At 37.7% G+C, this 25125-nt stretch overlaps 1 protein-coding gene across 10 annotated transcripts in view; it reads right to left on the minus strand.

The window, feature by feature from the left end:
• Positions 1-25125, minus strand: part of MRP (Multidrug-Resistance like Protein 1) — a 482909-nt gene that overhangs the window by 72105 nt on the left and 385679 nt on the right. For all 10 annotated transcript variants that reach the window (XM_067153606.2, XM_067153603.2, XM_067153605.2 and 7 more), the window contains 5 exons: positions 23180-23270; positions 10953-11061; positions 5571-5697; positions 5237-5335; positions 2783-2932 (listed from right to left, as the gene is read on the minus strand). In XM_067153606.2, coding sequence (XP_067009707.2) covers positions 2783-2932; positions 5237-5335; positions 5571-5697; positions 10953-11061; positions 23180-23270 — 576 coding nt within the window. The remainder of the gene's footprint in view (positions 1-2782; positions 2933-5236; positions 5336-5570; positions 5698-10952; positions 11062-23179; positions 23271-25125) is intronic.

A 25125-nucleotide genomic window follows, 5' to 3' on the forward strand; every position in this document is an offset into this window, starting at 1 on the left:
GAATCCACCCAGCTTTCGTTCCCGTAAAGCAAAGTTGGTCTGAAAACAGACCGATGTAAAGATAGTTTCGTCTGGGAGCTGACTTCCTTTTTACGGAATACTGTTGATCGCAGCTGCGAGCTCACTGCATTAGCTTTACGACACCTTGATTCAATCTCACTTACAATATTACCATCCTGGGAGAACACACAACCTAAATACTTAAAATTATCGACCTGTTCTAGCTTTGTATCACCAATCTGACATTCAATTCTGTTGAATTTCTTACCTACTGACATCAATTTAGTCTTCGAGAGGCTAATTTTCATACCATACTCATTGCACCTATTTTCAAGTTCCACGATATTAGACTGTAGGCTTTCGGCACAATTTGCCATTAAGACCAAGTTGTCAGCATAGGCCAGACTGCTTACTACATTTCCACCTAACTGAATCCCTCCCTGCCATTTTATACCTTTCAGCAGATGATCCATGTAAACTACAAACAGCAAAGGTGAAAGATTACAGCCTTGTCTAACCCCTGTAAGTACCCTGAACCAAGAACTCATTCTACCATCAATTCTCACTGAAACCCAATTGTCAACATAAATGCCTTTGATTGCTTTTAATAATCTGCCTTTAATTCCATAGTCCCCCAGTATGGCAAACATATTTTACCTCGGTACCCTGTCATGTGCTTTCTCTAGATCTACGAAACAAACACAACTGCCTATTCCTCTCGTAGCATTTTTCAATTACCTGGCGCATACTGAAAATCTGATCCTGACAGCCTCTCTGTGGTCTGTAACCACACTGGTTTTCATCCAGCTTCCTCTCAACAACTGATCGCACCCTCCCTTCCAAGATGATAGTGAATACTTTGCCTGGTATACTAATCAGTGAGATACCTCGATAGTTGTTGCAATCCTTCCTGTTCCCTTGCTTATAGATAGGTGCAATTACTGCTTTTGTCCAATCTGAAGGTACCTTACCAACACTCCATGCTAATTTTACTACTCTATGAAGCCATTTCATCCCTGCCTTCCCACTATACTTCACCATTTCAGGTCTAATTTCATCTATTCCTGCTGCCTTATGACAATGGAGTTTATTTACCATCCTTTCCACTTCCTCAAGCATAATTTCACCAACATCATTTTCCTCCTCCCCATGAGCTTGGCTGTTCACAACACCACCAGGATGATTTCCTTTTACATTGAGAAGATGTTCAAAATATTCCCTCCACCTCTCCAGTGATTCCCTGGGATCTATTATGAGTTCACCTGAATTACTCAAAACACTGTTCATTTCCTTTTTCCCTCCCTTCCTAAGATTCTTTATTACTGTCCAGAAAGGTTTCCCTGCTGCTTGACAAGGCCTTTCCAGGTTGTTACATAAATCTTCCTATGACCTTCTTTTTGGAATCAACAACTATTTGTTTCGCTCTGTTTCTTTCATCTACATACAACTCCCTGTCTGCCTCGGCCCTTGTTTGGAGCCATTTCTGATAAGCCTTCTTTTTACGTTTTCAAGCTGCTCTCACTTCATCATTCCACCAAGATGTTCGCCTTTTCCCATCTTTACACACAGTTGTTCCTAGGCATTCCCTTGCTGTTTCTACTACCGCATCCCTGTATGCCAACCATTCCCTTTCTATATCCTGAACCTGCTTACCGTCTACTGTTCGAAACTTCTCACTAATCATATCCATGTACTTCCGTCTAATTTCCTCGTCCTGGAGATTTTCTACCCTTATTCGTTTGCAGACAGATTTCACTTTCTCTACCCTAGGCCTAGAGATAATTAGTTCACTACAGATCAGATAGTGGTCTGTATCATCGAAAAATCCCCGGAAAACTCATACATTCCTAACAGATTTCCTGAATTCGAAGTCTGTTAAGATATAGTCTATTATGGATCTGGTACCCCTAGCCTCCCATGTGTAGCGGTGAATAGCCTTATGCTTGAAGAATGTATTCGTAACAGCTAAATCCATACTAGCACTCCATACTAGCACAGAAGTCCAGCAAATGCTTCCCATTCCCATTAGCTTCCATATCTTCCCCACATTTACCAATCACCCTTTCGTATCCTTCAGTTCTATTCCCAACTCTCGCATTGAAATCGCCCATTAGCACTATTCTATCCTTGCTGTTGACCCTGACCATGATGTCACTCAATGCTTCATAAAACTTGTCAACTTCATCCTCATCTGCACCCTCACATGGTGAATACACGGACACAATTCTAGTCCTAATTCCTCCAACTGACAAATCTACCCACATCATTTGCTCGTTTACGTGCCTAACAGAAACTATGTTCCATTAAAAGCTTAATTTCAATAGACTTGAAAACTGACACAGAAAAATTGCATTACTTTACCAGGAAATGGTGCCAGAAAACAGCCACTGTATTAGATGCAGTGATTGTAATTATAAATAACAATATACCCAACATACAACACTAAATTCCATAATTTAACATAATAGTATGTAAACCTTTTATAGTCTTTAGTAATTAGTAATTTGCTGGTGGGGATTTCAAAATGGTGAAAAGTATGTCTTCCTCCTAAGAGGTCTACAAAATGTTTAAGGAGTATGTGCACCCCGTGTCGTCCTGAAAAATTGCATTTTGTTGCTGCCAGCATTCCTTTTTACACCTCTCTGTCTGCATGGATTGTTACTCAAACTAACTTAATATATAGCGTGCATACTAGTGGGGTCAACATGAGAATTTTTTTTTAATTCCACTAAATGAGTTACAAAGGAGCTTTTTCAGAAAAAATAGTACAAAAATAACAAACCTTTTCACCTCCTTCAACTGTAAAAGTTACTCCTTTGAGAACTAGGTCCAATCCTTCTCTGTAACGTACTTGAAAGTCTTTAAATTCAACCTTCCCTTCTGATGGCCATGTTGGAGGAACTGGATTTGAAGGATTTTCCCAAGGTGCTTCCTGAAAAAAACCAAGAGGTTTATTGCAATTATGGAACTTTCAATGCTGACATCTCCACAAACCATCTGTAAATGAACAATTTTATATGTTAAATCAATGAACATTAAAGAAATACATCCACTTGATTTTATTCTGACCAAGAAAAGTTTGCTACATATCTATATGACTCTGGTACAGTAAATAAGTTTTCCTTATTATTTACTGGAGCTACAAGTGCAGGCCTGGATCGAACCAATCAGCTTTCTAAGTTTGGTCTCTGCCTTAACACTGCAAAGACATAAGTACAGGGAGACTAGCCCAGCAGATGGCTCATCCTAGTCAACAACTAAGACCTGGCAAAAACCAGCATGTTCCAGTATCTGGATTCTGCCTGCAGAGTGATGGCAGTATTGATGGCGACACAAGAGCACATGTTAATGCCAACTGGATGAGATACAGACAAGCTACAGAACACTATATGACTGAAAGATGCCTGTACATTTGAAACCTCAGTCTACCGAACTGTCGTTCATCCAATGGCATTGTATGGAACTGAGTGTTGACCTACAACCAAAGCCACCAAGCATCATCTCCTAATCATGGAAATGAGCATAGCTCACAGGACACTGGGCATCTCCCTACTGTATCATATCCACAATGATGAACTGAAAAGACAGTTTGGTATTGCCCCCATCCAGGAAAAAATGCAAGAAAGATGGCTGTTATGGTATGACCATGTCATAAGAATGCTCAAAACTGTCTCCAACATTTCTCCCAACGTTACGGTCGAAGGCCAGTGACTCCGGGGTCTGCATTGTGATGGATGGAAAGCTTTCCAAAATAGTGAAAATGTTTTTAAAAAAAATGTAGAACAGTGAAAAGAGAAGCAAGAACATAAGGTGATGGGGAAGAAGATTTTTGATTTCGATAGCGCCTTGTCAAATAAATGCTTGCTTCGCAGTGTAGACGCAGCATACCTGCCTTTTTCCCAGAAGTCATGGGTTCAATTCCTAACCAGGTCAAGAAATTTTTACCTGCATCTGAGGGCAGGTCAGGGTCCACTCAGCCTATGTGATTACAATTGAGGAGCTATCCGACAGTGAGATGGTGGCCCCAGTCTAGAAAGCCAAGAATAATAGCCGAGAGGATTCACTGTGCCAACCACATGACACCTCGTAATCTCTATGCTTTGGGCTAAGCAGCAGTTATTAAGCCATGGCCCTTCAGGGCTGTTGCACTATGGGGTTTGGTTTGGTTCTCATTAAAATACACTGACACCTCCAAACTTGGAAATAATAAAGCTTTATGTCTACACGTCACCAAAGAAATTCCCGGTATAGTTATTTTTTAACAAGACAACCTGTAGGGAGCTAATATCTTGACTGAGCGAGTTGGCCGTGCGGTTAGGGGCATGCACCTGTGAGCTTGCATTCGGGAGACAGTGGGTTCAAAGCCCAATGTCGGCAGCCCTGAAGATGGTTTTCCGTGGTTTCTCATTTTCAAACCAGGCAAATGCTGGAGCTGTACCTTAATTAAGGCCACGGCCACTTCCTTCCCACTCCTAGCCCTTTCATATCCCATCACCATAAGACCTGTCTGTGTCAGTGCGACGTACAGCCAATTGCAAAAAAATTGCTAATATCTTGGGGAAAATGTAGAGTGCTTGAACTAGGTGTTACCATCAAGAGAACAGAGATTTTACGTCTAACAAATGTTGTACCTCTGTCTGCATCTAAAAAAGAAGCTATCAAAGGTGCTATCCTTGATTTATTTTGAGTGAAGGAAAGAAGTTCTTTTTGAAGAAATTCTATGTGCTCGAAAGTAAATGATCAGATTTATTTAGGTCATCAGGTTATAGCAACAACACTGATTTAGATTTTCCCTATGTCATTTCTAAACTTATCATATAGCTTCATTACATTTCTTTTTTCATATTCTATCTTTTGTTTGTCGATATTAACGGTTTTCAAGACAGTAACTTTATAAACAAAAAAATTATTTGAATATTTACCAGCAGGCAGTTTTTTCAATTTTCCTGCAAACATTCCTTTCCCACTTTGTGGATCAGTTTGCCCTGTCACTCTTCAATTATAGTTAGGTAATGCTAAACTCATTTACATACTTCATATACAAATATTTTGTTTACGGTGACGAGAAGAGGCAATCCCTGCCACATGTCACAAGCAAATGATTTGTAAGTGGAGGAAGCATCCTGAACTTCCCATCAAAACCTTCCTTTAATATGCCGTAAACTCCTGTACAGAGGGCACAATACATAATACAAATATAGTACCTTAACGTTTTGTAATGGTTTTTAATAAATACCTGCACAGTTTCTCCATATTCTTTAATTCTTTCAACAGCAACAATGTTGGTCTCCACATCAGATGTCATTCTGACAAGCCAATTGAGAGTTTGTGTTATCTAAAATATGAAAAGATTATGATACTATAGATATACATATATACTTATAAAATTGTGATAGATTTAGATCAATAAATTTACAGACATTTCTACTTATTTTTAAAAGGTTGTTACCCTCACTTATGAGGTTCTTATTTTGTTTTTGTATTTACCAGAATAATCTGCCATGTTTTTTATTTGTAAAAGCAAGTATTAAACAATTTAAAAAATTAAATGTTATCTTATGCATTCTTACCTGCAGGGCATAACTGACTGACAGGCCAACAAGTCCAGGATTAATTGAATCTCTTCCTAGCACAGCAAACAGAGATGAGAAAAAGATGAGCATGTTTCCAACCATCTCCAGACGTACAGCCAACCACCTGCAAACATACAGTAATTATGTTTCTTCAACACTGAACACTAAAGCAGACCCATCCAACAGCTGTGAAATTGCATATGATAATGATTAAAATAAAGCAAGGAGTGGGGCAAGGCTGTGTTCTATCTCCACTCCTCTTCAATATTTACTCTGAAAGAGTATTTTCTGAAGCACTGGAAGGGAAACAAGAGGGCATTATTGTTAATAAACAATCTGCAATATGCATATGACACTGCTCTGCTTGTAACAAGTGCTGAAGATCTGCAGACATTACTAAACTGTGTGGTCGAACACAGTGCTGCAGCAGGTCTGCGTTCAAACATGAAAAAGACCAAAGTAATGTTCATAAGCAAACGTCATTCAACCTGTTAACTTGACAATAGCTGGCACATCGCTGGAGCACATCCAAAGCTTTAAGTATCTTGGCAGTGTACTTGATTACAGTGGGAACAATGCTATTGAAATTAGGTCCCGGACTGAACAAGCAAGGACTGCATTCCAGAGAATGAGCAAACTTCTTTGTAACAGAGTTTAAGATCAATTTCCATCTCAGTTTACTTCGGTGTTCTGTATTTCCTGCCTTACTCTATGGTGCCGAGACTTGGACCCTAACAGAAAACATCACCAAAGAACTTAGATCCTAAGAGATGTGGTGCTACCGACGTCTGCTCAGAATATCATGGGTTGATAGAATACGTAACACTGAAGTACTCCAATGCCTGAACAAAGAGCTACAGGTCATGCAAAACATCAAAAAGAAGAAACTTGAGTACATATAACTCAAAATGATAAATGTAGACTCCTTCAGCATATTTTACAAGGAAAAATTGAAGGAAGGAGAAGTAGGGGAAGCAGGAGAAAATCTTGGCTATGGAATCCACGAGAATGGTACGGGGTCAGTACCCCACTCTTTTTTGAGTAGCTGAGAACAAGAAGAAGAAACAGGAGAAGAAGAAGGAGAAGAAGAAGGAGAAGAAGATTATCATCCCCAGCAGAGAGAAGAAACTACAGTGCAGTCAGCTATAGAACTATACTGCCATCTCATACTTCAACAAATTCTCATCATGTTAGCTTCAAACAGAAACACAGACATGTAGGATAGATTGTGTCTCCGATGGCATAACTCATCATGTGCAGAATTCCAACGATAATTTCAAACGTGCTTAAGGCAAATAATAATAAGAAATCAAAGTAATTATGGTTTTGCTTTAATTGTGAGCAGGATTTTACCATGTAAAAAGTCAGAAAATTCATACAGGAAGACCTTTTTTTTTTTTAAATGTTATTTGTTCGGGGTGTTGACCTAGAAAGATCTTTTGCCCCTACTTGCACCATATGTGAGGAACCTGCATGTATTTTGTAAATGGCAGAAGTGTTGAATGTGAGGAAAGGAACGTTAAGGACAACAAGAAACCCAGTCCCCAGGCCAGGGATATTAATCATTTACAATTAAAATCCCTGACACACAGGAAGACATAAAATCCCTAAGAAAAGACATGAATACAAAATTGAAAACATTCCCGGAAACCATAAACAAGATAATAGACCAACCCACGGAACCCTTGCGTACAACAGTTATAAAAAATATGGAGCAACAAATGGAAATGGATCTCAAGGACAATGAAGGGGAAAAAACTTCCACACAAGGATAATTAGGGGAAAGAACACCCAAGTAGGAGAGCAACATGAGTGTCAGGAATTCTCAATAACATTGAACACTATGAGAATACACTACAAAAAACTTCTCCAGACAGAAAGAAAAAGAGACATCTCAAAGAGGGAGCAACCTGGACTAATGAAGTCGATCAGCAAGAAAATACATCAGACGTCAAGCACCAGAACATAGGAAGGAACATCATCATGTACAAAATGACCCACACAGAAAGACAGAGTCAGACAAACGGAAGAGTTGAAGGAGAGGGAAATGACAGTTAAAGATGGACACAAATGGTGTACTGAAGAAGAGGACACTAACAAAACCGACGAAGACATGTCAAGCGAACAATCTGTTGATATAAAGACATAATGAACATAAGCAATATAATAGTTCTAGAATTGAAACATTTTAGCTAGTGTTGCCATTGATGCTTTCATGGTCCGTACTTATAGACATGATACTGTATAGGCTTCTGGGCGTATGCCGTACAAGGCTAGTGGTTTAATGTATCACAAATACAGTGAAAATTTTTGGCAACGAGAGGATGGGAAAGGGCTAGGACTGAGAAGGTAGCGGCTGTGACCTTTGTTAAGGTATTGTTAAACCACAGAAATCATTTTCAGGGCTGCTGATGGTGGGATTTGAACGCACCATTTCCCAAATGTAAGCTTTCAGCTATGCAAGAGAACTGAAACTGTTCAATATAGTGGCAGTATACCGTACTTCCAACGAGAATTCACAGACATCAACATTATTGATTTATTAAGCAGTTTGTTTGAAGGAATAGACACAAAGTCTGCATTCACTCTGGCAGGAGATTTCAACTGCAGTGTTGATAAAGATGATCCCATATCTATAGCAGTCCTAACGTACTTAGAAGATGAAGGCCTTGCTCACATCAATAAAGTCACGGAAATGACATATCTGTCATAATGGAGAAAGTGCAATAGACCTGGTGTTTACAAATCACAAAAAGGTACAGGTCCTACAATTTGGAATAAAGAAAAAGCTACCCATCAGGAGAACCTTAGCAGTGGAGACTGCCTTCAAGAATAATGGCCAGACAACAAAACCAACCCTGCCACTAACTAGGTTAACCAGGAAATTGAACGTTATGAGGTTAAAAAGAAGGGAGAAGTGAATACAAGATATTGAGAAATACAAGATATTGGAAAACAACCAGACCCCCCCTCCCAGATGGAATGCTTCTCCAGCTGGAGACAATCTTACTTGATGCAACAGAATATGAAAACATCAAAACCATGGTTCAGTTCAGTTTGCTATGAGGCCAGAAAATTAATACACTACATAAAACCTTAAGGTTAAACACAAAAGAATCGAGACTACATTATATTGAGAAAAAGAGGACTTGTAAGAAATCTTTCAGGATGAGAGGAACAAGTATCTCAAAGCACAAGAGGTGGCATTGGTGAAACAAGTAAAGGAAAACCCTTACAAAGCAGTCCAACCAAGAACACCTACATTCTCTAGAGAAATACTGCTGGACAATGCATTTCAAATCCATTTTGCAGGTCAAGGATATGTCCTCAGATGACCCCTCTGTACTGGATGATACAGTAGGAATAGAACCTTTTACAATTGAAGTAGTAATTCACGAGATAATTAAACAAAAAGTGGCAAAGCCTGTGGACCAGATGAGATCTTTAACGAATACGTGAAGGAGAACAGTGCATTTCTTAAAGAGAGTTGGAAGATGGTTTTCCGTGACTTCCCATTTTCACACCAGGCAAATGCCGGGGCTGAACTTTAATTAAGGCCACGGCCACTTACTTCCACCTCCTAGGCCTTTCCTATCCCATCATCGCCATAAAACCTATCTGTGTTGGTGCAACGTAAAACCACTAGTAAAAGTCATGGGAAGTGATTGTACAGTGTTAAGTTAAAGTAGAAAGATTATAAGACACGTGTTCGGGACACAGGACACACTTCCGTTTTAATTGTAAGTAGATTATGAAAATTGAGGCACATTAAAATGATGCCAAGCGCTGACATTTTTCGCATTGAATTATAAAATCAGCGGCTCTATCAGAAGAAATTTATTGTATGTTGCAGTCAGTTGGCCAGGGAGAACGGAAAGAGAAAAGTTGCACACTCGATGAGAAAGTAAAATTTACAAGAAAAGTGGGACAATAACCCACATTACATTACATTTTTTAGATGAATTTTAAAAAATTGAGTGCAAAGTCAACAATGTTGATTAATAATGTTGAAAACCTGATATATTAATAGAATCATATGGAAAAATTATGTTGTTAATATATATCTCTTGAAATAACTTGTCTTTAATCTTATCCCGAAAATAGAGAAAATTATTTTAATAATATCTAAACCTGAATTGCAAGTAATTCTTATATGCAAAATCTGCTCTTCACCTTGATACACACTACCGGCCAAAAGTTTCCGGACAAAACATATATACCCACACAAATATGTTTAATGACTGTTTAATGACAGAATATATTACTATAACCAAGTTTCGAAGGTTTTCGGGTAACGGCGATGAGTTTATGTTCGATGTTCAGCATCAGAAAAAGTGGATCCTACTGTATAACACCTACAGTTAAACCATGGATGGGGCTGTGTGATGGTCTGGGGTTGTTTCATATTCAGTGGAGTTGGTAGAGTGCACCAAATTCAAGGAACACTGGACAAAAATAGCTACCATTTCATCATATCTCGTTATGCTTTTCCGCTTGGACAGCAATGTAGATTTGTCCTCCAACAAGACGACCCCAGACAAACGTCTCGTTATCGTATGAATTATCTGCAAAACAAACAAAACTCTGGAGAATTGTTATTAATGGAATGGCACCCACAATCCACAGACTTAAATCCAACTGAGCTGCTGTGGGAGGAGTTGGATTGGTAAGTGGTAAGTACGAAAAGAGTGTCCTCCTTCATGGGAAAAACTGTGGGACATCTTGCAGAATGCCTGGCAAAGTATACCTGCATCAGTGTTAGAAAAACTTGTTCTGAGATTGCAGAGAATAGTTGAAAGTGTACTTGCAGCAAAGCAGGGTTTCTTTGATGAGAAGAGAATTTTATGTGTTCTGGTAATCTGTGGGAGTAAATGTGTACATACTGTCTATTTCTTGTTCAGATGCAATGTAAAAATATAGTTTTATTGTAAAATATTAGTTTTAGAATATATATTTGTCAATTCCTTGCATAGGTATGTTGTTTTCTTTTAATCTCAGCCCATTTTTAACAGTTCAATGCTTATCCAGAAACTTTTGGCTGGCAGTGTACATATAACTCAGGTTCAGCTGTACCTCATCAACAAAATATTTTAAGTTTTGTAATTAAGGCACTCTCTTACTAAGCATCTCATATATGGGATGGCCTGATATTTATAACAATTATTGTTCTGTTTGCAAGGAAATGTGATTATGCCAATGTTTGTGAAAAAAGACCTAGATTTGCAGAAAGAAAGAAAGAAACAAAGAAAGAAAGAAAGAAAGAAAATTTAGGGCCGAGTGAATACACTATTACAACAGTGATGACGAGCTGTTCAAAATGACAATCATATAAGAACTGAATTAAAATATGTTATAGTTTATGTGATAGATTGAATTTACCTGTTAGCTATGATGCTGGGGTAGTAGCATATTTGATTGAAATCCACTTTATTTTCCGACTCACGAACAAATCGCTGTTCTACACTATAGGCTCTGATGGTTGGAGCACCTGTATGTTACAAATGCAAGATTTTAATAATATACTGTAATGTAGACAATGTCAATGAATTTTGCAATATATGCAATAAAACTTATAAGTCTCTGTACAATATTTTTGGGCCCAAGCAGATCATACTGTTATATCAGCATTATTGTTATACTGAGAGAACAGGAAATTGTTCAACCTACAGGTTAACTCACAGTAACATGCAAAGAGGCTTTAAAAAAAAAAAATTAAGAATGTAATGCATTATTCACTAGCACTGAAATAAATTGTAATTGCACTTGTCCATTTTGGAAATAAATGAGTAATTTCCCCCCCCACCCCCACCTTTTTTTTTTGCTCTTGATAGCTTTCTGAGAACCATTTAAGCACAAGATTTATATTGTTAAAATTGCTCTTTCACAGTAATGAGTAACAATTAACATGGAGCATCTCTGATCTCCACCTGCCTAAAAGAACATATCCGTCACACCAAGAACCAAAACACAGATATTTCAGCAGTAGCCAAGCATTCCTATGAAACAAGGCACAGAATATCATTTGATAAAACCAAGATCCTAGCAGCTATCACTGGGAATCTGGAAAGAAAAATCCGCGAGGCTACCGAAATCAAGAAACATTCAAACAATATGAATTTAGAGGAAGGATATAAAATCAGTAATTCTTGGATGCCTATCATTCATAGTTTAAGACATACAGACCACAACATTAAGCCGCAGGCCGAACCTCCAATCACATAATAGCGCGGGCAAGCCCCACTACCTGGCTGTGACACATACCTTCCAGAACTCTCATGAGATAGCCGGGGGGGCTTACATCAGCCATTAAGGCGAGGATATAAAAGACCAAGCTCAGGAACCACCCTTGTATTGTGATTGCTTCCTGGGAGACTTGAAAAAGAATACTGCAATGTATTTGAAACGTCGGCAAACTGTACATTATGTATAGATAACAACAACACGATTCAACCTAGAAAATGAACTAAATGATATAAATCTCACGTTAGACCTGTATTGACGATTGAACTTCTTACAAAATGCACAAAATTGTGTTGATCATCCTCTTAATCAATACTCAATATTACATCCAATTAAGATGAGGCGAAGGCTCTGTACTTTGCAGCTGAACAATGAAACTTGCTTATTAGAACTTTGAGTAATCTAGAAGACATTGGGAGTATTTCTTTACACTTGTCTATAGTACACAGTCAGTGGAAGCAATTTTCTGCTCGTTTTCACGTAAATACTTCTGTTGTATATGAAATGTGAGCCGACACCCGCACCAGTATCGCGGTAAAGAGGACAAGAGAGAAATAATACGGGAAACACAAGGAAACGAGTACACTAAATAACACGAGGTCCGGCGATCGCGACAGGGAAAGGCTGTTAGGAAAAACTTAAAACGGTCCACCTTTTCAATACAAAAATGTTATATTTATTTATAACATGTATTTGCACTTGGAACTAGTTTCGACGCTGTGTTTGCGTCATCATCAGCCAAAATGTGGGAAATAGGCAAGATGTAGGCATTTATATTACACAAGGCGTTACATTAAACAATACACATCTTATAAGGAGATTAAAACAGGGACGAATGTAGAAACAAATGAATCGTTGAGAAAACAAAAGTTATGCATATTAAAAATAACCTTAACCACATATCTTGCAGTGCGAAAGTGTTCTTCTTGAATGATTCCTGAATATATATATATATATATAAAAAACACACGCGCACACATTTCTGGAGAGCCAGCAGGCAGGACAAAGTAAAGTGAAACCTTAAGAGTTCTTCTGAGAATTTAAACAGGGAAAGGCGACAACATATAAGCCTCGAACTGGAGATCAGTCCCTTTATAATAGTAACGATACTAAAGGACTAATGCTACTATGAATCAAATGCAAATTAGCATACAAATCTCAAGTTTTTTTTTTTTTTTGCTAGTTGCTTTTATGTTGCACCAACATGATAGGTTTTATGGCGACGATGGGATAGGAAAGGCCTAGGATTTGGAAGGAAGCGACTGTGGCCTTAATTAAGGTACAGCCCCAGCATTTGCCTGGTGTGAAAATAGGAAACCACGGAAAACCATCTTCAGGGCTGCGGACAGTGGGATTCAAACCTACTCTCCCGGATGCAAGCTCACAGCTGTGTGGCCCTGACCGCACGACCAACTCGCCCGGTCTCAAGTTTATTGAAAAGTAAACTGAGGAGAGAAATTAATAAATTAAACATGCGAAGAAAGACATTGAAAGGAAAATGTTAAAAGGAAATACATACAGAGTGAGCATAAACATGCAAGTTTGACAGCACTGGGCCAATCTTGAAGAGTGAGGATGTTGTTACGCAAGATCATCCACTTTTATCACCAAGGAAAGATACAAGTTCGTCCACTCATTACGGGCGGACGTCTAATTTCTATCGTGTAAATTTGTTTCACAATTAAATGTTTAAACCTTTTCTCAGCCCGGCTTCCCACCGAATTACAAACGGTAATAGAACTCAAGCCAAAAAATTCAATTCCACAATATTTAATTAATTCTCCTTAAAATATATATATCTCCCAAAATGCCCACACGGTCGATGTTCATTTACTTATATTTTTTCTCTTAGTTAATTACACTTTTTATTAGACGACCCATCAGATCAGAATTTTAAAAAAACATGCGTCAAAACGGACGAGGGGGCCGAGCAAATTAGTTATAAACCTCCATGGCTTAAAGCCACGAGATTGCGCACACCATAAGTGAAGTATCGCAAAGGAAAAGAAAAAAGCAAATGGGGAATGAGAAATAAAATGGCGGCCATAGGAATAAAAAATGAGTCGAATACAGGCCCGGTCAGGTACGAGCACAAATGAAAGGGCAATACAGAGACATCACATAAATTAATAAGGGCAAAATATACATAATATGATGCGGCTTCTGTTTCGTCCAATCCATATACACAACCCTCACGCACGCACAACCAACCACCTGAACATAATAATAAATATGTGGCGCGAGGCCATTGGTCCGCCAAAGGTTAATTTACAACTTTTATTATAATTTGGAACCACCTTATTCAATACATAAAAACGGTTGTTTAGATGAAATTACAACATATATTTCCATCAGAACTAGTTTCGACGCCCCTTTGCGTCATCATCAGCTGATATAGGTTCTTGGAAAAATTGGCAATCACATAAGTTTATCTATGTCAAATTGAACACAATTTAAAACCATATTAACAACTTAAAACTGTGTTACGATTATACTGTCTCAAAGTCCAAATTTTCTACAAGTCCGAGACTTGCGAGTCTTAAACCATAAATTGATGAAAACATATGCAAACCGGTTTGCTCACTTATAAAATAACATGGATTTAAAAGAACAACAACTTAAAAATAAAAAAGTCTTGAAGAAACATTAGCTTAATTTATCACACTTCTTAAAACGTGACGTAGAATCGTAGTAAAATACTTCAATAAAATCTTCAGAGTCGCTTTAATGGAGCAATCCTAGTGAGGTGGAAACGAGCAATCGGTCCTTTAAGATGTTAACAAGTACAATGTTCCCAGTTCAATGCGGACCTGTAAAAATAGGAATGTAATAAACTATCACTTAACTGAAGAGGCAATATATAAAATTATGTCTTATAACGTAAATGTTTTTACGTGACTCACCTCAAAAGATCGCTGTCCATGCGAAGCACAATGAAGCCTAGAGAGCAGTGTTGTGATAGTAATCAAGTGTCCAAGGTTGGTCGGGACCAAAGAGGGGAAATAGGGGAAAGTGGGAGGAGCAACTGAGGAACGGCAACTTGTTGGAGCTCCGGAGGGCGTGGTCGTGAAAAGCAACTAGAAAGGTATTATGCATAATGTGAAACACCGTCCTATTGACAGGGATATGTACATTTTAAAAAAAATGCAATAAGGAAATCAAATACAATATTTGATTTTTCAGAAATTTCATTTAAATTAAGGTTTGGATTATAATACTGTTCCAGGTTTATATAGCAACCCTCCGTAACATCCAGCAAACTTCCTTTTCCTAAGTTCTCCAAGATCTCAATGTCCTGTTCTATAGATGTGAATTTATGCTTTAGATCATGTACATGCTGGCCTACCGCGGAAAACCTGTTATATTTTATGACATTAGTATGTTCCGTGTATCTAATTTTAAAACTTTGTCCTGTTTGACCTAGATATGTGCACCCACAGTTGTTACATTTAAATCCATACACACCCGATTTGGAATATGAGTTCGATCTATTAACTGAGGCTGAATTGTGCAATACAACTGTATTATTATTATCAGTACGAAATGAAACCTTGACATTATGTTTCTTGAAAATATTATATACAGCAGAATCTCGATTATCCGACCTAAACGGGACCTGGAGTACGTTGGATCACCGAAAATGTCGGATAATAGAGAATAACTTTGAAAATGAACCGAAACAAACAGGAAGGCTATACTCTAGTACTAAAACAATGACATATTTTACGGTACTCTATTTATTGAATTATCAATTCAATTGTACAGTACATGCAGTATTGAACGAAAACATTCCAGATGTCTTACGAAAAGAAACTTTTCTCCATAGATATTAAGCTGTCTAATGCCGTACAGTTTTTTCCACCGATCAAGCCACCCAGCACTGACAGGAAAATTAGGGTCCCCTTAATTAAACTCCTTCTGGAAAAACACAGCCTTTTCCTGCAGAATGGGGCCAGATATTGGCAGGCCCTTTTCCCGGTGTTGAGATAACCAAAGAAATAGCGCTTCACTTACTTTTTCGTACTCACATTTTTTTCAATGTTTTTCTCTGCTCTGGTAGAGCACCACTTTTCAATTTCTTCCCTCTGTTTTTTCCAGTCTCCCACTGTAACACATCCAACACCATAATCTGAAGCCACATTTTGAAAAATTTCCCCTTTGTCCAGTGTCTTTAATGCACTCAACTTGTCTTCCATAGAAACAATCACTTTCTTCCATTTACTCGCTATACTCACAGACGATATGAAAATTATAACATCCGCACCCAACCAATACTACAATGAACAATGACTGAAGACTCACTGCACCTGTCCTTGCGGAAAAAAAAACTGTCCTACCGCCAGCGGTCAGGCCAGTGCTTGTCCCATGGACGCACCCTCCACACCAGGTGTGCCTGAATTTAGTCTCCATCAAAAGTTCAAATTAAGTCTACTAGTGTCGGACAACATGGAATGTCGGATAAGCGAAGGTCGAATGAGCGAGACTACTGTATCTTTATTATGAGTAACTATTGCGAACACCTTTTGATTAGGTTTGTCTTTGGGCGAAGTGGTTTGTAAACGGTACCTGAACTTTTGATGATACGTTTGATAAAGCATTCACTAAAACCATTAACCTTAGCCATTGAACAGATTATATTGAGTTCTTTATTAAAATTAGCTTTTGTCATGGGGATCCTAAAAGCCCGTTCTACTAAACTACTGTATGTAGAGTTTTTTTGACTCTGTGGGTGTTCTAAGTCTTGTCTAATAGTGACTGCCGTTTGCTGGATGTTACGGAGGGTTGCTATATACACCTGGAACAGTATTTTAATCCAAACCTTAATTTAAATGAAATTTCTGAAAACTCAAATATTCTATTTGATTTCCTTATTGCATTTTTTAAAAATGTACATATCCGGGTCAATAGGATGGTGTTTCATATTGTGCGTAATAGCTTTACTAGTTGCTTTTCACGACCACGTCCTCCAGAGCTCCAACAAGTTGCCGTTCCTCAGTTGCTCCACCCATTTTCCCGTATTTCCCCCCTTTGGTCCCGACCAACCTTGGACACCTGATTACTATCACAACACTGCTCGCTAGGCTTCACTGTGCTTCGCATGGACAGCGATCGTTTGAGGTGAGTCACGTAAAAACGTTTACGTTATTAAGACATAATTTTATATTGCCTCTTCAGTTAAGTGATAGTTTATTACATTCCTATTTTTACAGGTCCGCATTGAACTGGGAACATTGTACTTGTTAACATCTTAAAGGACCGATTGCTCGTTTCCACCTCACTAGGATTGCTCCATTAAAGCGACTCTGAAGATTTTATTGAAGTATTTTACTACGATTCTACGTCACGTTTTAAGAAGTGTGATAAATTAAGCTAATGTTTCTTCAAGACTACATACCTGCCAACTTTACAAAACCAAAAATCAGGAAAAATCAGGAGAAATTAGGAGATACAATTGGTCATAATTGCTTATTCTACATGTCTTGTGCAATACAGTACTACGATATATTTATAACAATTATCTCAAAGCCCGACTTGCTATACGAGGCTATAAGGCTAAAAATTACACATCTCTATTCCCTCACAGGAAGTATGTGAGTGAGATGATCAGTCTCCGATAAGCCTACTGAAAATAGTATGAACTCAGGGCTTGACATGTGTGAATCAGTCATGCACTTAGATGCCATTACTTAGCATCAAGCGCCCGCGTGATTATGCGGAGAGTAATGCTATTAGGATCAAATAACTAGCTGATGTACCCTCCTTCGCTATGGAATTCTCAGAAAGACTGTCCTTATAGTTTTCCCAACTGAAGTCAACATGTCATTACAATGACACCAGTATGAATGTCGCGATTAAAAGCAATGCTTTCATAAGAAATCTATATATATAAAATAAGAGTTTTGTCTGTACATTGCTCAGAATCTGAAAAGAATGGTATTTCTGTATCGGTCATGTCCACAGTAATTCTTCCGTAATTTCTGTCTGTCTGTCTGTCTGTCTGCCTGCCTGTATGTATGTACACGCATCACGAGAAAACGGCTGAAGAGAATTTAATGGAAATCGGTATGTAAAGTCGGGGGATGAGCCGCTACAATCTAGGCTATAAATCATTTTATTCACGCTGAGTGAAATGGTAGTTTAGGGGAAGGCCTTAAATGTAATTTTCGAATATTTATATTATTAGCAGTCCTATCGATAAATACTATATAACTAAAGTTATATCGAATTCAATTTCCAATAATTTATGTCTTATACATTTTTACCGTACCGGCTCTGATAACACAGATATTAATGAATTTGTATTTTTGTTGCTAAGTGCATATCAACGCCGAGCCACGAGAAAATGGGTTAGCAGAATTTAATGAGAATAAGAAACAACAGTCTGAGCTGTAAATAATTTTATTTTCCTGAGATGAAAAGGTAGTTTAGGGGAAGGCGCCTGAAATTTAATTTCTAAATACCGGTACCTATATTATTGGTGCTATCGAAAAGTACAGTACTACATAACAAAAGTTATACACAATACAATTTCCGATCATTTATGTTTCATTCAGTTTTACTGTACCGACTATGATAAGAGTGGTATTTCAGAAGGCCTACAATATCCAAAGCGCATAACACTGATCAACAGTAACTTTACATTGACCATTGTTTGTTGTGATGTTCTTCGTGCCGCTCAACTCCGATAGATGGGATTACTACTGCGTACCAAGTATAACAGCCTGACTGAATATTGGCGGGAAATAGCTGGGGAGTTGGAAAACTTTCTTCTTTAGCATGCCACTCCTCTGGTTCATACATTTTCTGATACTGCAGGTACGTAACACACTGGTTCATCATAGCATTCGAGCTATTCAATCCCTACTCTGAGGCACTGATTGGAATGAATAGTGTGCATATTTAATGGAATAATGGCAGAGGAGTGTTCATGGCAATCTGCTACCTGGTTGTTCCAGCTCTGGAACTTTGGACTGTTAGATCGACACCGTAGTACTGTTCCTTGAAAGTGAGAAAGTGTGCGGTTTTTCATTTGATCGAGTATTTTATATGATAACATTGCTTTCAATCGCTACATTCCTACTGGCGTTTTTGTAATGACCTATGTTGAATTCAGTTAGGAAAGTCTTTCTGAGAATCCCGTAGCGAAGCACGGGTATATCAGCTAGTATTCGATAAAATGAAAACAGCACATTTTCTCACTTCTAGCGAAAAGTACTACTGTGTTAATCTAAAAGTTCAAAGTTTCAGAGCTAGAACGACCAGGCTGCAGACAGCCGTGAACACTCCTGTGTAATTATTCCGTATAAGCATGCACAATGCTCATTCAAATCACTATCTCAGAGTAGGGATCTAATAGCTGGAATACTATGATGATCCAGTGTGTTACGTACCAGTAGTATCAGTAAATTTACACAGGAATGCCATGCTAAAGAAGAGAGAGATCAAACTCCCCACTCCCCAGCTTCTTCCCGTCAATATTCAGGCAGGCTGTTATACTCAAAATGCAGCAGTAATCCCATCTATCGTAGATAAATGGCAGCAGAATACACAAAAGCACATCACAACAAACAATGGTCAATGTAATGATATTGTTGATTAATTTTATGAACTTTCTATATTGGAGGCCTTCACTTTAGTCTTCTTCTGAATCTGTGATATTAGAGCATCTAATGTAAAGTGAGTCATCCTTTCTTTCATGACTCCCTCTTGTGTTATTATTCAAGCGATCGTTCCTTCACAACTTTTTTCTCATTCTTATAATCATCTTCAAAATTTAATCACCAATATTATTATAGGCAGAACGGTAAAACTGAATAAGCAAATCACCACAAAAATAATTTATTCTATTATCACCACCTATTCAATACAAGCTACGTGGATGAAATCTACATAATACTATATACACTTCTCAGGAATTAACGTGCATCATACTTTTCATTGTGATCCATGAATGAATTTGACCTTAAGGTTACCTACAGGCTGATGATGTCCTTAACAAGGGGCGAAACATGTCCCTGAGAAGTGTATATAGTATTATGTAAATTTCATCCACGTAGCATGTGGCTTGTATTGAAATAGATGGTGATAATAGAATAAATTATTTTTGTGATAATTTGCTTAAGTCAGTTTCAATACAAATCAATGATGAGAATTCTCTTGCAAAACTGAATAATAAATAATCGGAAATTGCATTCTCTATAACTCTTGTTATGTAGTACTTTTCAATATGACCACTAAGATAGGCAATTAAAAATTAAATTTTTGGCACCTTCCCCTAAACTACCATTTCGAACAGAGTTAATAAAATTATTTATAGCATAGACTGTAGTTTCTTATTCCCTGACTTTACATAAAATTCTGTTCACCATTTTCTCGTACCTCGACGCTGATATGGACTTGGCAAAAAAAAGATCAAAATTCATGAATATGTCTGTTATCATAGCCAGTATAGTAAAAATGTATCAGACGTAAATGATAGGAAATTGAATAATATATAACTTTAGTTATGTAGTATTTATCGCTAGGGCCAATAATAACAAATATTTGAGAATTATATTTTAGGCCGTCCCCTAAACTACCATTTCACTCAGCGTGAATAAAATTATTTATGGCCTAGATTGTAGCGACTTATATACCAATTTTCATTAAATTCTCTTCAGCCATTTTCTCGTCATGAGCCTGCGTACGTACATACATACAACAGACAGAAATTACAGAAAATTAAAACAGGCATTTCCCCTTGTTACTATGGTCACGACCGGTACGGAAATATAATTTTTAAATTCTGAGCAATGTACAGGCAAAACTGTTATTTTATTTATATTGAGATAAATTAAAATTAGTCAGAATTGTCTCCAGATGGCTCCTAAAATCTCTAGAAGTCACTAGTCGTTATCACTGAAATTATGTCACTAAATTACTAAGAAAGCGACTAGTCTCTAGAATTGACCAAAGATCTACTAGACTGATGTAAATCAACACGAACATAGCACGCGAGAACGAGAGATTTACAATCGATATACGCGTATATACAGGTTTCAATAAACATCGCACATTCGCGCACATTTCTTGCATTAATAGACGTCGATATTTCGTTTGAAAGCGGCCAATGGGCGAAGGAATTCCGGCCACTGGCCTAAAAAAGCTGAAATGGCGGGATTTGAAAACAAATGTTTGAAGTTCACTAGAAAATAAGCTAAAATCGGGAGAAGATAGAATAATCGGGAGGCAGGAAAAACTGTCGAAAATCGGGAGTCTCCCGCCTAAATCGGGAAAGTTGGCAGGTATGAGACTATTTTATTTTTAAGTTGTTTTTCTTTTAAATCCACGTTATTTTATAAGTGAGCAAACCGGTTTGCATATGTTTTCATCAATTTATGGTTTAAGACTCGCAAGTCTCGGACTTGTAGAAAATATGGACTTTGAGACAGTATAATCGTAACACAGTTTTAAGTTGTTAGTATGGTTTTAAATTGTGTTCAATTTGATGTAGATAAACTTAAGTGATTGCCAATTTTTCCAAGAACCTATATCAGCTGATGATGATGCGGAGAGGCATCGAAACTAGTTCTGATTGAAATATATGTTGTAATTTCATCTAAACAACAGTTTTTATGTACTGAATAAGGCGGATCCAAATTATAATAAAAGTTGTAATCTTGGTTCAATACGGACAAACAATGAAATTTATTAACTTAACCAAAGGTTAATTTTACTTACAACAGCTTCCCTTCCAAGCAGGGTCACCAAATCAGAATGCCTCGATATAAAAGAAGCCAGTATGCTATAGGAACGAGAAGCATCGAACTCAAAGTTCATGCGATAGGGGAACTAAGACACACTAGGTGAACAAAGTCACAATTCGTACAGATCCAATATTACAGGTTCTGACACAAATGACAAACACTCATGAAATCAAAGGATAAATGTAGAGAGGCACAGAAATACGAAGCACTAGGACCGTACATCAGATAGGCAGATAACATGCCCGACACATCTACACACAAAACCGTGTGCTGAAGGACAGAACAGTACACACCAAAGGGTAAAGTAAAAGTGCATGTACCTGAGAAATATAAAAGAACAATAAAATGGTCAGATAGGGATAATCATGGTTTAAATTTGCTAAAAACCTTCTGATAGGTCAGAAAAGTGGTCTCGTTTAGTGTGGAGTCCATCTTGCTGTTCCTCACCGAGATTCCCTTTAAAAAAAATAACAAGGAGTAACCATCATTACCCAATTTCAACAGGAAGCATGGCCTGGAAATTAAAGATGGCATAGCACTGCCATCTAATGACAAAACTCAGAAATATTGAGCTTTGTAGAGTGACTGAATTACGCCTAAAACAGATATACAGGTTCTAGTACGAACCAGAACATGGGTAATGAATACCAAGCCATGAAAAACGGCGCAAATGGACCAGAAAATAGAGATCAAGGAGTAACCAATTCGGCTGGAAGGAATGACAGGTACCTCATTCAACAATTATGAGCTTATATCAGAGGGGACTCATTTGAAAGAAGAAGCCAAATCAAGAGTTGGTAGAGCCAGAACAAACACAGCATTTTACAGATATTAAGGATGAAATATTCATAGATGAACACACAATTGGTCAGCCTGTCCCATGTTTCAAAGAAGAAGACAAACTAGAAAACAGACTGTTCAACTTCAGTAACAGCTTATGTATATCAGCTTATGACTGAACATAATAATTAAGCCAATAGTGTACAGAGATATCAGCTGAACTACATCAGGGGACAATGAAAATATTTAAACAAAAAGGCCTCCAGCTCAAAAACGGTTTTAACGATCATCAGCTCATATTTTCAATTTTCATCATATCTCCATAAAGGTTCATCTTGATTGGATGTAATATTGAGTATTGAAGGATAATCAACACAATTTTGTACAATTGTAAGAAGGCTTTTGACATTTCTGTTAGCGATTTCCTTCCTCCACCCCCCACCCCTCCAGGCCCCTCCAACAGGAATCGAACTAGCTAACCACAGTGTCAGACCATAAAAAAGACTCAGGCCATTACAATCATGGCCACCAGACTGGCACTAAGAAGGAATATCATATATACGTGATTATATACTAGGTCTTGATAAAGTGCACGTGCGTGTGCGCGAACTAGCACGCATGAGCGCACATGAACACAAAGTCAAAGCACGTTTAATTATTACTATTGTATTCATTATGTATGCTGATTTGTTATGTTCCATGCAGTATTTTTCTTTTGAGAAGGAAGTGTATATTTTGTACCCTGTCTTTAAGACCGTGCACGACTAAATCTGTTAAACGACTATGCACTTCTAATTAAGAGTTAATAGGTTTGAAATATGAAGTACTCTACATACATACCTGTAATACTTTCACCAAAATGTGAATAAATAGGCGACCTTGATACAGATTCTAGACGTTTCAACTGTCTTGAAGTAGCAACATAAAACCGCTGAAAGATGCGTAGATATAATTTAGAAACATTTGAAAAATAAGAAGTAAGATGATACATGAAAATAATACCCTATAATAAATACAATTAACAAGAGAAGTATAAATTGCTGTATTCTCAAGTAGTATACAAAACATATCACCTGACATCTGATAGATAGGAATCAAGTCAAGCAGCATGAACAATATCTAATGAGCATAAAATAGGGAACTATCATATAATCACTTTACAAGACACGGTAATGGGGAAGATAAGCTAAAATAAGTTGGTGGTACGAAGCTGGTTTCTAGAAAGCCGATCAATATCTGCTTCATCTTCCTTTAAAAAAATAATTAATTTGCATTCATCCATATTACATAAAGGTACATTTAACATGAAAAAGGTCAAAAACATCTCTCCCCTCTCCAATGTTGATGGAAGGTTCCACAGCGCTCCAAAGAAATAGGGTTCACTTATTTAACACAGTTTAAAATGAGCTCATTTTCAATCACTTGATGGGAAATGTTTGTCCAGCCATTTTAAAGATTAACTCATAATACCAAGTTAACCATCACACTATAAAAGAGAATTCTGTTAAAAGATCAAAGTATTAAAGCTGTAACACCACATCTAGAGGATTACCTAGATTAATTTCCCTAGTACTGTCGGCTCATGTTGCAAACTGAAGGTATGGATCTGGAAATCTATCCTCTATTATTTTTAATCCTGAATCAAATTAACATTTAATCCAGCAGTTAATATTTTTTAATATATTATGCATGCGTGTTTTGCCTTCTATAACAGCTCTTTTAGTGTGATACTGAATATATTATTATTATTATTATTGTTGCCTGGTTCCATGGCTAATTGGTTAGCATAATGGTCTTTGGTCTAAGGGGTGTCAAGTTCAATTCTCAGCTGGTTAAGGAATGTTTACTTTCATTGGCTATTTCCTTTGGCTCAGGGACTGGATGTTTGTGCTGTCTTCAACATTAAATTTTATCCTAGGTAGAGCACCAACCTGTGCAGCTCATGGACATGCAACTCTCCAAAGTCTTAAAAAAATACAAAAAATAAAAATAAAAAATATATATATTGAAAGACTAATTCAAGTTTTCTACATCTCAAAACATTGCACATAGTTACAGCTTGTGCAAATAGTGGAGAACACTGTAAACAAGATGCACAGTGGGCCTGGCCTACAGGTCTAGTACTCCCTGCTCAGTTGACTGCCAGCAGCGGATGTGTTGTCATTGTCTCGGACAAAGCGCTCAGTCGATATTACTCTGTGGGAACACATATGGAGTTGAAGATGCCACAAAACGCCACTTGAGGGGGGTCAGCTGTGAAAAATAAAAAGAGGAGTCCCAAATAGACAGTCCCTGAGAATATTAGAGGTAATTTCTTCTAGTTCCAACAGAATTTAGATATCACTTCTCGAGCACCAAATAGCAGTCCAATCACCTCCCAATTTTGGAACGGGATGTTATGTTACTCCTCCAGATGTTTAAAGCACGATTCATACCGACTCTTCCAATCATCATCAACTTCTTCTACTTGTGTGTTTCCTCCTTCAAATCTCATAGTCGGATCAAAAACAAAGCCAATATTCTTCTTTCTGTCGAATGCTATGATGTCAGCATGCTTATGGGAGCCCTCAGATGAAATACATGGCACTTCTTCAAATACTTCAAATTTTGACTTTTTGAGGCAACTAGCAATACAGCTCCAGACCCTGTGGTGTCTATTGTTTCTGAATAGATCCCCTTTGCGGCAGAAACCAAGAGCATGGGGAAGGGTTTCATTCAGCTGCAGTGATGGCAACAGGTTTCTTTGCTTCTTTCAGGGATACTGCAGACGGCGATGATGTTCCAAT

The sequence above is a fragment of the Anabrus simplex genome, chromosome 9 (assembly GCF_040414725.1).
Source record: "Anabrus simplex isolate iqAnaSimp1 chromosome 9, ASM4041472v1, whole genome shotgun sequence".
In the NCBI taxonomy this organism is placed as follows: Eukaryota; Metazoa; Arthropoda; class Insecta; order Orthoptera; family Tettigoniidae; genus Anabrus; species Anabrus simplex.